The 16,758-nt window shown below is 39.5% G+C and overlaps 1 protein-coding gene across 2 annotated transcripts; it reads left to right on the top strand.

The window, feature by feature from the left end:
* Positions 1–3,466: 3,466 nt before the first annotated feature.
* LOC134538814 (probable cytochrome P450 6a14) lies at positions 3,467–16,051 on the top strand. Of its 2 annotated transcripts, XM_063380318.1 has the most exons (6): positions 3,467–3,558; positions 9,232–9,325; positions 9,870–10,843; positions 11,354–11,575; positions 13,171–13,422; positions 15,488–16,051. In XM_063380318.1, the coding sequence occupies exons 3-6, from the start codon at positions 9,874–9,876 to the stop codon at positions 15,658–15,660; spliced, it is 1,617 nt and encodes a 538-aa protein (XP_063236388.1). In that variant the 5' UTR covers positions 3,467–3,558; positions 9,232–9,325; positions 9,870–9,873; the 3' UTR covers positions 15,661–16,051. The 2 variants fall into 2 exon arrangements, with proteins under 2 accessions (XP_063236388.1, XP_063236386.1); XM_063380316.1 differs by lacking the exon at positions 9,232–9,325 and having other exon boundaries at positions 3,473–3,558.
* The last annotated feature ends 707 nt before the right edge of the window (positions 16,052–16,758 follow it).

Below are 16,758 nucleotides of genomic sequence, written 5' to 3'. Positions count from 1 at the left end.
TATTATCACGTCAAAAATACTTTCTAATAACTAAATAATATAATATTGTTACGAGTTTATAAATGTTGGGAGAACTGGGTTCGTAATGGATAGCCCATTTAAAATTTTATTACCCAGTTTTATTGATAACTAATATTTACTGTAATAATAAATAATCTTACTCATAAATGCCCAATCACCAATTTCTCATTGTTAAATATGTTTACTCCCCAGTCACTCGGTTTTTACACACCACACACCTGGCTGGGCCGCACCTCTGGCGCAACTCTCGCCGTAGCACCCCTCGTGGGTCTCCGCCGCGGGACTCCTTGTGGGTCCCTTCGTCGAGCAGCTCTCGTGGAGGCCAGCGTCCTGTGCTTATATAGACCCTGGCGCCCTTCTAGAAGCGACGAGGGTAGCTGGGGGCCAGTCGCGTCATCCAGAAGCTTTGAGAAGGCCGTCGGCAGCTCACGCGGCGGTCCACGGAATCCTCAAGGCCGCTCAGCGATGGATAACGGTGCGGGGTGAAGAGGGGGGAGGGTGTAGCGACGACCCTTGTAATCCGGCCAGACACGCGTGGCACATCTGATGTCAGTGGAAGACACGTGACCCGCACCTGACGCCAGCCAGCACCAAGCCCGGCGCGGGTCGCGGCCCTGCTTCCGTTTGTAACAGTATTGTGTAATAAAACTGTGGAATCAGCTCAATAACATTCAAGGTTAGTTTGTAGGACATATTTACAGACAGTTTTTAGTCGTTTAAGCAAAGACAAATATACAAAAATATAACTACTTAGTGTTGTAATATGCGTATTGAAATGTTTAAGGTTAATATATTAGAAATGTCATTGAAGTATAACTACTAACGTGTGTAAAAGCTTTATAGTATTGAGTGTTTAGTGAATTTTAAAAAGATGGGCGGTATTTTAATAAAATTCCTTGGTCGAAAATCAGATCCAAAGACGGGATTTATGACTTTTTTTTTAAAGTCATTTTCACTTTTATTGAAGCCGTTTCTAATAGTTTAAAATTTCCGTCTGTTTCGTGCTGACATCTGCGCGCGATGGTGGCATGCAATGTTTAATATTCAGGCAGCGAATTCTAACGGCGGGCGCAGAAAGTGTGCGTGTGATTTGAATCCAACAATTTTGGTAATTTAAAAGCGAATATTTTATTTACCGGTATATTTATCATGCTCAGGAATTATTTTAAAGAATTCCACGGTATATTTTGTGTCCAAGTTTCGTATTATAAGTTTATTGGCAAAATTCTCGATCCCGATATTAAATGTTTACACATCACTGGCGAGTACTGAAATACTCGCTCATCTATACTAATATTATAAAGATGAAGAGTTTGTTTGCTTGTTTGAACGCGCTAATCTCTGGAACCACTTGTCCCATTTGAAAAATTCTTTCAGTGTTGGATAGTACATTTATCGAGGAAGGCTATAGGCTATATTATATTATCAATAACATTAGGGATCCTTACTAAAAGTCCAATTTAGAATCAAATGCGTTGGAGAGGGTTAGATACAACATGCAGTACACGTACGAAGTGTGTGTTGACAATGCCGCAGGCGCTAGAAGTTTATTTCCTATTGCCTATTAACATTTTTGCCACGCACGAGATGCCTTATCATTCTTAATTTTCCCATACAAGTAAAAAACACCCGTGTGATATTAACAACGAAGCAATCAGTACCCTCATAAGAGTTCAATTAGTATTTAAATACTTTTTATCACTTTAAATCGCAAACCTAAACTATTGTTTTTTTCCTCTCTCTGTGTTTAATTTGTTTTTTTTCTTTTACTAGAATTATTTTTATTATTTTTAATTACTTTCATTTTTCGGACCATCAATAATTTTCCTCTCCCGTTACAATTCTGACAAGGACTTGTGTGTATATACATATATGTGTGTGTATATATATATAATATATATATAATATATATATATATGTGTGTGTGTGTGTGTGAAATACCACTCACTGACTCACTCATCACGAGATCTCTAAAACTATACACCCGATTGACTTGAAATTTAGCATAGTTACTCATTTTGTGATGTAGACGCTCACTAAGAACGGATTCTGCGGAAATCCCAAGGGGAGTTTTTGGTAGGAAATCACCATGGCAACGGCTGTTGCTTTGTTGATGCTTCATTCGTCTCTATGGCAACGACTATTTCATTGCTAGTGCAGTCTTCATCACCATTGAAAATTTGCAGGTACTTTAAATATCAAAAATTGACCTTTTTTTCAAGTGTGTATATATATATATATATATATATTACAGACTTGAAACTTCACAGTAATGTTTCTTATGTTACGCAGGGTGACATTTTCCGAAAATTAGATCCCATGGGTGGTTAAAACCAGGCAACAGTGGGTACTTTGTCTGCATGAGAACAGGATTTTCATGCCTTCTGCGTCTCCATGGCAACGGACATCGCGCGGCAGTGGCATACCCACAAGGAGGGGCATGTATAATGAGCGGCGCAAGAGTGATCTGCCTGTAGACTGCCGTAGCGAAGTACGGGTACATCAGTTGTACGTTGCGTTCACGAGTCGGGAAACCATCGGTGCTATTCATTTTCTCTCTGGTACATTATACAGCATTGTATTAAATTTTCACTGAATTTTTTTTAGTTTACCATTACTGTAAATGGGAGATGTGGCTTAATTTGTTTCCAATAGTATAGCCGTGCGAAGCCGGATCGGGCAGCTAGTATATTATATAATCTTTCGATTCAAAATATATAAGCGCTATCCCACTATCTCTTAAATCCATTGTCTCATTTTTAGTCGAGTTTGACGCCCGCTGTGCTCTTGTTTACAGTTTTAGTCCAATTCGAAAACATAAAGTAAAAGCACTGATAAGTTGATATTCACTTCCAATTTGGTACACGTTATGAATTCCCTACAAATTCTCGTCACTACACTATTTAACTTTAAATAAAGTAAATTGGAAATCATTTGAAGCGGTTGCGGGCCGCTGCATGGGCCAGTGATAACGTTAGTTTCAGCAGTGACACTTTTCACTACTTAGGAAGAGGCTTACAGATCAGAGTTTTTTTTACATAAAACAACATTTGACTGCAAATCTGACTACAGTAGGTTGTGCCAGCGGATGCGGTTTCATCGTCGTAAGTGATGACCTTCAGCAAGAGAAGTCATGCCTCACTTAGCCGGGTCATTCAGGACGCTTTCATCTTTCACACGAAAATTGCTTTGATTGTTGTGCCGAAAGCGGACAGTCAAGACTTCAAGAGAAACTCAGCTTATCAGGAAAAGAATAATGGTACCATGTTTCAAACTCACAGAATAGTCTCTAAATCTTCGCACGAAGAATAAATACATGCCCCTACTGATACATGATTGCGCCGCATTGTCTGTTCGGTTGTCTTATCATAGTTGAGAATGACATGGTGTAAATGAAGCTTGTTCGTAAGACGGTATATAAAGCCCCCAGATCCCACAAGATAGCGCTTGTGTGTGTAGATTGCTGAGTTCTGCTCAGGGAAGGAGACAGTTACGCACAAAAAAAGGCACCGAGTTTCTTCACGTGAACCCGTTAAGGTAAATGTTTTCATTTGAACATTTCCTTGAATATATTTGCAAGCTTACATGAGAACAGCAACATGTAGTGCAATAAAATTTTTGCTAAAAAAAAATTGTTTTGAAACTAAGCAATGTGTGGAGGATAGTATTCAAAAGCGACCCACGTTCTTGGCCTTAGAGTGATAACACGTGTGTAATCTGAAATCGGTTTCGCTCGCCGATGAAACACGTCGAGTTGCAGTTAAGCAGTTGCAAGTGGAGGTGACTTTACTGCACACAGTCTGTCGGTGATTGTAACTTATCAGTGCATGAGGGATGTAAACTTTTCAAAAAAACGTAGAACGATCATATCGTAACCGCTAGGTAGTTGAACTTTAATTGGACGGTGTTGTTAGCGATTGAAAGAATAAACATTTTTTGGCAGTAATTAGTCAGCGCCTCAGCCGCCCGTGCTGACTTGCGCATGCAGTGTCCAGCACGAGGGTTCTGAGTTCGAGACAGACACTCTTAAAGAAGACCTTGTTACAGGCGGTCGAGTAATACAAATAAAAAAATGAGGTCCATCAAAGACAGGCTGCCCAGTTACAAGAGCTGAGAGAAACCCTGTAAATTTTAATAACTAATAAATAAAAATAACGTCTAGTTAATACAATTATGCTTGTTCTCTTGTTTAAGATCACTCAGCTATTATGTTCAGAACACCCGACTTTGGTTGCCTAAACCATATTGGGCATTGTATTTGTGTGTCGTTCAGCGTGGAAGTGTAGGCTACTGGGACCTAGGGATCCCAGGATGCTGCAACATGTAAGTTACAAGCCTTGATAAAAATTAAAAAAATAATATGATCGAACGAGACCAACTGTTGGAACGAACTTTACATGAGCAACCTTTCAACGTAGCTGCATTGGACTCTGAACTGATGAGATATGAAGAACAGTAAGTTACAGACGAAGGAAACAAGTCTAATGAACCAATTGAATAATACGCCACGGCTAAAATATCTTGAGCTATTTAATGCATGTCTGCAACAATTGCTTAAAAACTTTAATTATTCCAAATGTAATACAAATACTGAACCTGGAAGGATTTAATGAGGTAGGACTGGAAGAAGATGTTGTCACAGGCTTAGCGCTGTCAGATTTATTGTTGACATGCAGTAATGTCATTCATGTTTTGTTTATTGTTGATATGCATATAAATGTGCGATTTTAAAAGTTATTCAATCTTTTCTTCAAAACAGACACTTTTATGTAAGCCTTCGAAAAAAAAAGTTCTTAAGGAAGAATCAGAAAATAATTCTTCCCCAAGAAATATCTTATTCCTGCTGAGATTATTTAACATCCACACGAATTATATACTAAACCCGAAACATTTCCTCTGTGACGAGTAGGAAAGACCAAACCCATTAAATTATTTTCATTTACATTCCAAGTAAGCTAGGAGAAAGATGATAGTGAAAAGGGATAACCCACTTCTGGATCATATCAACATGCTTAAACACTTAGGTGTTACATTCTACAGAACCCTATCATTTTTAACTCACTGTTTGAACATCACATCGAAGATACAGCACAACAAATGGTATTCACATATATTTAGGCTATAGTAAGTGGGTAGCGAACCCAAAGGTGATTATCATTTTTGCTAAAGCCTTATGTTACTCAATGGGATAATACTTTTCTCCTGTGCCATTCTGTACATACATACAAATTGCATGCTACTTTAAAATAAACTTGCCATATTTTGCGTTATGTATGAAACATACACCAGTTACTGAACTTCATAAGGCAGTTGTCATTTCTACACCAAAGACAAAAATTTCAGTCATGAGTTCATACAAAAGTTTAAATAATCTTTTAGCAGAAGGCAATCTTAATGTTTAGAACACAAGTACCTATTGCATTATTTAATTCTTATGTCCTGGCTTTTTTTTTATGTTCTAGTCCTGTACCTCCAGCACAGTATCCTCCAAATGAGAAAGATCAGTAACTAGATTTGACTAAATAATATGTAGAAATCTATAATCTATTATAGCTTGTGTGGCACTTGTGAAGTAAAACTTAGAGATGAGGCTTTAAAATTGAAGGCCACAAATTATGTGCATTTGCAGGGATCGAAACAGTGAGGCATCTCTCCCATTACCATTAAGAATGATACACCAATCAATGGACAACCTTTGGATATCACTTAATCAGCTGTCTTACAAAGCTCAACATTAGACTGGAAACACATGAAGTTGTTAAAGGAATTTCATAATTTACTTCCATCATTAAAAAAAATATAGCATGACTTTACATACATGTGTTCAACATTGTTCTCGTTAATTAAAGTTCAGTTTTATATTTGGTATCGACACATCCATTTCTTGCAAGAAACCCTAAATTACATTTTACTTTTTAGGAGGATATGGTGTTACTGCACATTCAATGTACTGAGAATTATGTAACAGATATCTCTGTGAGTTATTGTGGGCTATTGTTTTTTATATTTAAATTACAGAACATTTCCCAAAAAGGTAATTTGATGGATTTTTATAACACATTTATGTATAATTATATGAATAGTTAGAAAAACTAATCATATCGATTATTTATACTGTCTTTCAAAATTTAACTGTGTATTTTCTATTCACATACCAAAATGATGAAAATTTACATATTTATTAGCGTTTATTGCCCATTTTTACAAAAGTTCTTGATTTATTCTCTTTAATAGTAGCTTAAAATATGTAGGTTATTTTAATTACTCCACTAAAATATTTCCATCATCCATCTTGAAAAACACTGGTGTTATTGCAATCAATAATACATGATAGGTACTACATAAAACAAATGCCACCCATTTGGTACATGCACGAATTAAACTGCTGTCGTTTTTCAGTCTCATTGCATCACTCCCCTCAAACAAATCGTCAATTTTTTCAATGAAGATTTCTTAAAACAATTTTTTTTCTATCTCAGCATACATAATTATATAATTATATATTTTGCTCCAGAAGTAATGAGCAAGCATGACAGTAACTATTTTCTGTACAGATATAAACTAAAAATTGCCTTTGAAAGAGTTTGTTTGGATAAGAGTTTGCTCAAATTCCTGCTAACCTATAAATAGGGACCGGATAAAATTCGCAGGTTCAAATACCTCCAGGATGAACTCCATAGTTCTACGTACACTCGGTCAAATGCCACCCACTCATTAACTGTTTTCTTGTGAGACGTCCCAACGTAGCAGCCTGTGATTCGATAAAACTTTGGTTGGGTGTTTCTCATTGGACCAGAGTCATCCAGGTGAGTTGTGAGCCAATAGCAGAGGCAGCACTGAGGTATAACTATTTGTATTTCAGCCTATCGCGAAATGAATTCGCGAATTCTTCCTGTCTCTACCTTTAAATATAGCATACGTTTGGCATTTACACAGACATTGTAGGCTCGTATACTTCTTTGTAACCTCTATGCAGAAGCCAGTTGTTGCCTAGCCACCGTGGAGACGAGCGCGTTGTTGCCGGCGATGCCGGGCCAGGCAGCCACGGGTGAAGGATGACCACCATGAGGGACTCGAGGCTGCGGACTGTGGACCGAGTCCTGCTCGCTGTCGGGGAGATGGAGATGGGCTGGCAGCTGGGAGTCCTGGTCGCACTCCTGGTGCGCGCGCGGCCGTGGCAGATGCTAGCGCTGCTGGCGGTCACGGCTGCAGTCTGCATCGCCGCCGGGATCAGCTCGGGCCTTGCCACTGCGCACATGCTGGTCGGGCACTACCCTCTGCTGCTGGTTGCCTTCGTGGTCCACTTGGTCCTTACGCCGTTCGTCTTCTGTTAGCTGCTCCTGTACCCGCTTGCTCCCCCTACTTCATATTCCTCTGTTGTCGCCTGCTGGTCGGGCACTACCCTCTGCTGCTGGGTGCCTTCGTGGTCCACTTGGTCCTTACGCCGTTCGTCTTCTGTTAGCTGCTCCTGTACCTGCTTGCTCCCCCTACTTCATCTTCCTCTGCTGTCGCCTGCTGGTCGAGCACTACCCACTGCTGCTGGGTGCCTTCGTGGTCCACTTGGTCATTATGCCGTTCTGCTTCTGTTAGCTGCTCCTGTTCCCACTAGCTCCCCCTACTTCATCTTCCTCTGCTGCCGTCTGCTGGTCAGGCACTACCCACTGCTGCTGGGTGCCCTCGTGGTCCACTTGGTCATTACGCCGTTCTGCTTCTGTTAGCTGCTGCTGTTCCCACTAGCTCCCCCTACTTCATCTTCCTCTGCTGCCGTCTGCTGGTCAGGCACTACCCACTGCTGCTGGGTGCCCTCGTGGTCCACTTGGTCATTACGCCGTTCTGCTTCTGTTAGCTGCTGCTGTTCCCACTAGCTCCCCCTACTTCATCTTCCTCTGCTGCCGTCTGCTGGTCAGGCACTACACTCTGCTGCTGGGTGCCCTCATGGTCCACTTGGTCACTACGCCGTTCTGCTTCTGTTAGCTGCTCCTGTTCCCACTAGCTCCCTCTACTTCATCTTCCTCTGCTGCCATCTGCTGGTCAGGCACTACACTCTGCTGCTGGGTGCCCTCGTGGCAATCCTGGTTGGCACACGGATCTACTGCTGCTAGAGGTCCCTGGTCCCTCTTCCACACAGGCAACAAACAGTCTTCATGGATAAGACTGTCCAAATCCCTACTCAATTTAATATCATCACTGCATACATCGTTGACACTCCTACATACCTGAAGACCAGAACAGCATGTGTGTTCGGAATTTTGGCGTACGTGAACAACAAGGTAAAAAATGTTCTCGAGATTCCTACACAACCGAATATCAGCTCAGGAGTGATTGTCGGATCGTCTTACGCACTGAAAAGCATCATAATATGGGGATGTCTTCAATTCTAATTCCAAAGACTTATGAACAGTGGGGTTGAAGGGGTAGCCAAAATTCCTCCATGTGTGAACAACAGGATCGAAAAGTTGTCAAACATGAAGAACATGCATGAAGAAACAAACATAAGGGGTTATCTAACCTGCATGAGAGAGACACGAAAGTACGAAAATCATCGTTGGAGAATTATGGCAAGAATATGTCGACCAAGATAGACTACGATGACGAAATATTTACAAAAGATTCCGAAGGCAGTCTGGTTACCAGCAACGTAGCTTGCAATATTTTGGTTCCTTCAACAGTAAAAAAAAAAAAAAAAAAAAAAAAAAAAATTGTAAGAAGTGTTACAGAATAAATATTTTTAAGAATCAAAATGTTTGGTGACGCGTTTTCTAGCTAGTAAGCTGGACACATTTTTAGTTGTCAAAATTTAGATTTATTCGTTCTATGTGTTCTTTGATAGTTACACATTGTTATAATTAGCAACAAGATCAATATTATTGAAGTTTGTTTCTTTGGGAACGTTGAGGGTGAAATTTTAGTAAGCCAAGATACTCTAAACTCCTAAGAAACGACTGAAATGGGCTTTTACTGACAAACATTATTTTTGGTTTGTCACAAATCAGTTGTTACATTGTATAATGTTTAAGTAATAATTTCTTTGATTACTTTTTTCAGTATCATATTTAAAATTGAAAAAAAAAGCATATTATCTTACTTTCTCACAAAACTATTTTCGAAGACGCATTAAGAGAAATGTGATACATTAAAAGATAATGTTAGAAACAATGAATAATGTAGTTAATAAGAGTGATATCATAAAAGAACTTATCTTATTTTCAGAGATTATGTGTGAACTTGAGGCTCTGAGAATAAACCAAAAGCTTGAAGGTGGAATTTTTCTATGTTAAGAGGCCTGTAGACATCATTGTTTAAGGTAATAACCGTTAAAAAAATTTTCTTCTTACAAACACATTGTACGCGTATTTTTATTTGTGCTGGAAAATGATTACATTTTTGAATTCCCTTATTTTTATTTATTCTGCCCCCAATTTTTTTTACACTTAAGAGTCAGCAAAAAAGGCTTTGCATTGCCATTACAGTTACATTGTAAATCCTTTATAATTAAGATATTCAATGACTGAAAAATAATTTTTCTTTGCTCCACCATGCGAAATTCATTACAGTGGTAAAGTAGTGAACTGGTAAAGCGAAGGCGTGTAAATATTTCAAGTTGTGAAGCATTACATTGCATCACTTCCATTGCGTAGAGACCAAAGTAGTATGTAAATGGCGGTCTGAGGACTGGCTTCTGGCTGAGGAGCCTAGAGGGTGATCGCCATCTTGGATTGTGATGTCATGGCAGCCATCTTAGATGACATTTATTAGTGTGTAATTTAAGGTAGTGTGTAATGGCCTTGCATTATTATGAAAGCAATGGAAATGATAAATCTGGTTTTTCTTGTTTTTTTTTTTTTCAGAAGAATGGCTTTACTGTACGAATCAATCTACGGTGACATAATCACATTCGCCATAGTCTTTTTGGGCGCTGTCTACTGGTGGTTGTCTTCCAAATACACTTACTGGAGCGACAGAGGGGTTCCCGGACCGAAACCAAGTGTTATTTTCTGGAACGCCAAGGATATTGTTTTGAGGAAGAAAATCCGGGCGGAGGTGTACCAGGAGGTGTACAACGAGCTGGGCGGGAACGCGTTCGGCGGCGTGTACTTCTTCTCCCAGCCGGCGGTCCTGCTGAAGGACCCGGAGCTGATAAAGGCGTGCATGGTGAAGGACTTCACCCACTTCCAGGACCGGGAGACGAGCGTCTCCGGCGGCAGGAGCATGGGCTTCATGGGCTACACCCTGCTGGCGTTGCGCGGCTCCAGCTGGAAGAACCTCCGCTCCAAGCTCACGCCGACCTTCAGCTCGGGCCAGCTGAAAGCCATGATCTCCACGATGGCGGCGCGCGCCGGCGAGCTGACGGCCTGCATGCCAACCCTCGTCGACGCCGACGGCTGCGCCGACGTGAAGGAGGTCTCCGCCAGGTTCACCACGGACGTGGTTGGCTCGTGCGTCTTCGGGCTGCAGTCGGACGCCATCTCCAACCCCGACTCGGCCTTCAGGAAGATGGGCGTGCAGTTGTTCTCCCCGTCGGCGAGCCTGTTTCTTAGCTCCGTGCTGCTGCAGCACCTCCCGCGCTTCCTTCAGAAATTACTCGTTTTTTTCAAAAGGAAAGGAAATTCCGAGTACTTCCTGAGACTGATAGCTGACACCGTCAAGGAGCGCGAAGAAAAAGGTATAGTTAGAAACGACTTCTTGCAGTTGCTCCTCGACATAAGAAACAAAGAAAAATCTGAGAAAGCAGCTGTATCTGATGGTTTCAAGCAGTCATCGGAAACATCGAATGGGACTAACCATGGTGAAGGAGGAAACGAAAATGAGTCGGACAATATAGGTAAGTGGCATTATTCATGCGCCAACACATTTTTTTTTACCATTTAAATTTCTTTGGTATAATGATTGACAACTTTAAGTTTTTTGCATGATATCTCACTATCAAAAAATTGCAGTCATGAAGCTGATGAGCTCACCATTCAGCAAGTGATTGAGTATGTCTGTATGTATGTGTAATCTCACTTTTATATAGGTTTTTTGCATTAATGTATTTTTAGCCCACTATTAGCTTTAAGTTCATGTGGCTATAAGCCTCTGTAGATAACAGTTTTAGATTTAAAAAAAACTTTATCTTTAAAGATGCTGCTGGCATGAGCAATTAATGTTAGTATATTAATTCTGACATCCAAATAAATATAGCAGTTTGTAGCTGGGAGGCTACTGATTATTCGGGAATGCCATGCTAGAATTAACAATAGGTGCTCTGTTTATTTAAAGTGATGATTGGATAACCTAAAAACAGAAAATTTCTATAATTTAGTACAATACAAACATATATATTTGTTTACAGAATTCGACGACCGTGTAATGGCTGCACAGTGTATAGTATTCTTCGTAGCAGGATTTGAAACCACTTCTACTACAATGAGCTATTGTCTATACGAACTGGCCTCCAACCAGGGTATCCAAGAAAAATTGAAACAAGAGATAGACACTGTTTTAGGGCGACACAATGGCCTCCTGACTTATGATGCCTTGAAGGACATGAAATACCTGGATCAAGTGATTGATGGTAAGTTAAATTATTATTGTGTACCTCACATCCCATATAGTGAAGGCAAAATGTGCTAACTGTCTGCGCGTAGATGTGGGTCCAAATATAGTGCGGGTCAGAAGTCCTAGCTGTCAGCGCGTAGATGTGGGTCCAAATATAGTGCGGGTCAGAAGTCCTAGCTGTCAGCGCGTAAATGTGGGTCCACATATAGTGTAGGTCAGAAGTCCTAGTTGTCAGCACGTGGTAAGTGGTCCCATATAGTGCGGACCAAAAGTCCTCGCTGTCGGCGCGTAGATGTGGGTCCCAATATAGTGCAAGTCAGAAGTCCTAGTTATCAGCTCGTGAGAGGCTCCATATAGTGCGGGCCAAAAGTCCTAGCTGTCTGCACGTAGATGTGGGTCCCAATAAAGTGCGGGTCAGAAGTCCTAGTTATCAGCGCTTGAGAGCTTCCATATAGTGCGGACCAAAAGTCCTAGCTGTCTGCGCGTAGATGTGGGTCCCAATATAGTGCGGGTCAGAAGTCCTAGTTATCAGCGCGTGAGCGGTTCCATATAGTGCGGGCCAAAAGTCCTAGCTGTCTGCACGTAGAAGTGGGTCCCAATATAGTGCGGGTCAGAAGTCCTAGTTATCAGTGTGTGAGAGGCCCCAATTAGTGTGGGCCAAAAGTCTTAGCGGTCAGCTTGTAGGTGAGGGGCCTATAAACTGTAAGGTCCAGAACTCTTAGCTTTCTGCGAGTAGGTGAAGTGTGGAAGGAGCCATTTGTGGTGGGAGGGGATGTAGTTTCCTTTTATTCACGCGATCGCGTTCTCGATTACTGGAACGACGCGTTTTTGAACTACATCAGGAAAAATTAGACTTTTTATTCACAGAGGATCATTTTTGCAATGGTTGCGACTTGTAAGTCGGAACGCTGGTAGTTGCGAAATGCAGAATTTAGCATTTCCTAATACGTCTGTGTTGTATGGTACCTTCTATTCACAGCAATGCGATCCACCGTATGCACGCAGGGTTGCCAATACTCCACTCCCTGCAAAGTCACTGTCACTGTTTCATTATGCTCGGTGTTTGGCGTGGACTCGTGCAGAGAAGTAAGTCGCTGCAAAATCAATACATTTTATTTTGATTGTCTTATTTACGAGATAAAATTGCTGCCTCTGAAGACTATAAATACAGGTATTTTAAAATACACCAGTGTTTGGTATAACTCCTTTGGAAATAACACCATCACAGCTGTAAAAAGCATTCGCGCATGCATACACATGAATAAAAGGGACCGTGGGGAAAGCGAATACGCATCAGTTGGTGTGCGGCCAAAAAAGTTAAAAAATATATTTGGGTGCGTCATTTTTCTTCACATCCTGTCCAAAATATATTAACCATGTAATGCTATATAATAGATTCTTAAATGCATTGGTAATGTATTTAGAATAGTTTATGTGTAAAAGGACCATGCTGAGTCGGCATAATTTGTTTCTGTATGGCTCTGTTCACCTTTTGGTCCTGTCATTATACGTGAACTATGATATCTTACTTGAATGACTTTTTTCCCTCACTAAACTTATAACCTTTTTTTTAACTGTCTAATGCAAATGTTTATTTTTTATTTTTTGCAGAAACTTTAAGAAAACATCCACCAGCAGGATCTGTGAGTAGACGTTGTAACAAGCCGTATGTCATTCCGGGAACTAAAGTCCTCATCGAAGAAGGCATGATCGTGCATGTTCCAATATATGCGCTTCACCACGATCCTAAATATTACCCACAGCCTGAAAAATTCGATCCGGAGAGATTTTCTGAAGAGAATAAAAGCAAGAGGCATCATTTCACTTATCTGCCCTTTGGAGATGGTCCGAGAATGTGTATAGGTAAGTTATAATGTTGATAATAACATCAAATAGTCCAGTATATCATGTTACACAAGACTTTAAATTAATCAATTATTATTATTTTAGCTGCCTGACAAGCATTTTTAAGAAAATGTTGCAAGGTGGGCTTTAAGATAGCCTTTTGTTTGACCTGGTATTCTACGACTGGCACATATTTATATTGGAGTTACAATATTACACTATATTGTGGCTCCAATTGTCTAAATTAGTACAACAAGCCCTACCTCCCGTGAATAGTAAGATAGTGCATGGACTGTACTGTCGTTAGGAAATACTTATAATTTGTCTCCTTGGATATTAGTTCTTGTTTGAAACCAAAACATATAACTGTTTCACAGGACAGCACATAGTATTATGTTTATTATATAGTTCTTAAATTTGGTTTTTATTATTTTAGAGTGAATTCATATGGTGTACTAACAGAACAAACACCAATTAATATTTTTATTTAGAAAACTTATTTATTATTTTCTTGCAAACATACTTTTCAAATAACTTATGTATCTCTATAGTATTAATGAATGTAGAGATAGCCTGGAATTATTAAATTATTATGGATGGAATTTCGGAAAATAAATATCTGCCTTTATCTTATAATATTTATTTGCGAATATTTATATTGAATTTCACACATATTTATTTGTTCGAAACATACATACTTTCTTACAATAACCATTGTTTTAAAATGGGGAGCATACCATTTTTCCGAATGTCAACATGTCCGAATAACCACTTCTCCGTGTTCCTTTTGTTCGAAGGAGCTCTTGTCCGAACAACCACTTCTCCGAGATTCTTTTGTTGGAAGGACCACTTGTCCGAATAACCACTTCTCCGAGCTCCTTTTGTTCGAAGGACCACTTGTCCAAATGACCACTTCTCCAAGCTCCTTTTGTCCGAATATCAACCTCAATGTCAATCCTGAGAACCACTTCTCCGAGATCCTTTTGTTCAAAGGACCATTTGTCCGAGTGACCACTTCTCCGAGCTTTCACGGTCAGGTGAATAGCATGCTCGCTCCACAATCTCGGGATCATCCCGCTCACGTGGTTCAAAACCCTCCTGCCACACTCACAATTAAATAAAAATATAAAAATCAATTATGTGCGGCATTGGTGGCACCATTCAAAAGCTACCCTTCACACCTTGTGTGATGTCATCGTTACAACGACATCAGCGCGACCTGGCAGACAACCTCAGAGTCAACATGGACGAAACCTATGAACAAAGTTCGTAACTAAGCAGCAGTTGTGTTAGAAGAGTGGGGGGGGGGGGTGAAGAGATGTGTGTCGTACCACCCTTCAGACACAAATAAATAATCCACCCTCCATGCAACAGACTTGAGAAGAAGACAACTGATACAATTGAAAGGTGGTGTTCGTGGTGAGGGAGTGGGCAGAAGGGGTGGTGGTGAGCCACACACACACTAATTATTGTGATTGATGGGATTGACTATATTTGAGATTGGTGGGTTCGTAATTGACGCTGACTGATAATGGTGTGGGAGGGGCAGAGTGTTTATGGCTTTTAATTGGTCATGGTCACGGTCAAGTTTGATCCAGAACCAGCCTGATACCCCTGCTTAAGTCCTGTAAAATGAAATTTAAAAAAAAAAACATTAGCGAGTGATTAAAATAACTGATTGAGTTATATAACTTGATTAATGTGAATAAATATACCAAAGCTTTCTAAATTAATTAAATTGGCATAGAATTTGATCTATTTCAGAATGCAACTTTTAGACAAAAAAATATTGTAACAAAAAAAAAGATAAAATTACAAACGAAGAAATGATTCCGTATAGAAATCATTCCGGTTTTAAAAAGTTCACGAGGATATAACTTATCTAGAAAATTATATTTTTCGTACCTAAATAAGCTAACTAGTTTCGGTTAAAAAAAAATTTTTTCGAGACCTAACGATTTACATTAACAAATACAGCTAAATAATAACTGTTGAACTTGGATTTCAAGTGTGAACAAGTTACTGTGTCTGGTACTACTTAAGTGTTTTTTGTAACTGAACACGTGATGAACTCATGTTCCAGGCATGAGGTTTGCCCTGCTGCAGGCGAAGGTCGGTCTGGCGGCGCTTGTGTCCAAGTTCAGGTTCACGCCTTGCCCCAAGACCCCCTCGCCACTGTGCTTCGACGTCAACTCACCGGTGGCATCCGTGAAGGGCCCACTCAGGCTCCAGATAACAAAGAGAATGGCAAAATGAGCAAACACAAGAAATCTCTCTGTTTGCATTCAAAATACATTTAAGTTTGAAAACTATATTCTTGTGTATCAATCTTTAAAAAACTATGTATTTATTTTTTAAAAATTCTAGTAATTGTAACCAGACATTTTCTTAAAATAATTTTGTAAAGTTTACTAAATGTATAATTGAAGTTATTAAAATATAACCATTTAAAGAAATTTCTCAAAGATCATTGGTACGTTTGTTAGATTTGTTTAGGAAAAAATCAAATTCATAGGAAAACCTACGACACTTGCATGGTAAATGCTCCGTGTAATTGAATAGGTTAATAACTCCCATGACATGTCTGGTAAAAATACCAAAATGTATATTGTATTTTATCTTTTAAAATAAATATGTATCTCATGGACGGGCTGTATATACTTATTTTTTCATAAGAGAGTTTCTGAGAGTTTGTGATACGGTGTGTACCAAGGCAAATGGTCCATCACTCTTTCCGAATACTAGGCATGTGTGTCCTTTGCCCAGGGAGTGGCCATATAGGCATGATTACATGGTGACCGGCCTATGTCATGAACATTGGCTGAAATCTGGTGTTTTTATTGTGGAAACAGTTTTAAATGACTGTATTTCTTGAGAGTGACAATGTCTAAAGTCGGATATTCTAATAACTAGCCTTCAGACGTTGTTAACCATCATTTCAGCAATGTTTTGGGCGTTACAATATTTTTTATTGTAAAAGTCGTATCTCTGAAGCTAATCAAGCGGAATGTAAGTTATGAGGTATTATTTACAGACATGCAACATCTACAAAATCTTTCTAACAACATGCTGAAGTTCTACTTTTTAAAAGGTGAAATTTTTAACAGAGTGTTTTAACATTTAAAAAAATATTCTGATCATATCAAACTTAATTTAAGAATAGGAAATGTTAAATAAACATGTCTTAACCTACCTTATCTTATTCAACATTTTCCGAAATATCACTTCTTAAGTTGTAACACAGGTTAATATTATTTAGAAAAAAAAGTTATGGTAGCTATATATTAAATCATTATTGGCAAAATTAATTTTAACTCAAAGAGGTGAAGGTAAAAAATTTGGGAATTTTGTTTA

This window comes from Bacillus rossius, chromosome 14 (genome assembly GCF_032445375.1).
Source record: "Bacillus rossius redtenbacheri isolate Brsri chromosome 14, Brsri_v3, whole genome shotgun sequence".
In the NCBI taxonomy this organism is placed as follows: Eukaryota; Metazoa; Arthropoda; class Insecta; order Phasmatodea; family Bacillidae; genus Bacillus; species Bacillus rossius.
The sequence above is the reverse complement of the archived record's forward strand: the minus strand, read 5'-3'. Positions and strand labels throughout refer to the sequence as shown.

What these genes read in the sequence shown, in the direction of transcription:
- LOC134538814 (XM_063380318.1), top strand. Translation starts at nt 9,874, where the DNA reads ATGGCTTTACTGTACGAATCAATCTACGGTGACATAATCACATTCGCC. An exon ending in AAATGAGTCGGACAATATAG is followed by an intron (nt 10,844 to 11,353) that starts GTAAGTGGCATT and finishes ATTTGTTTACAG; the next exon opens with AATTCGACGACCGTGTAATG. An exon ending in CCTGGATCAAGTGATTGATG is followed by an intron (nt 11,576 to 13,170) that starts GTAAGTTAAATT and finishes TATTTTTTGCAG; the next exon opens with AAACTTTAAGAAAACATCCA.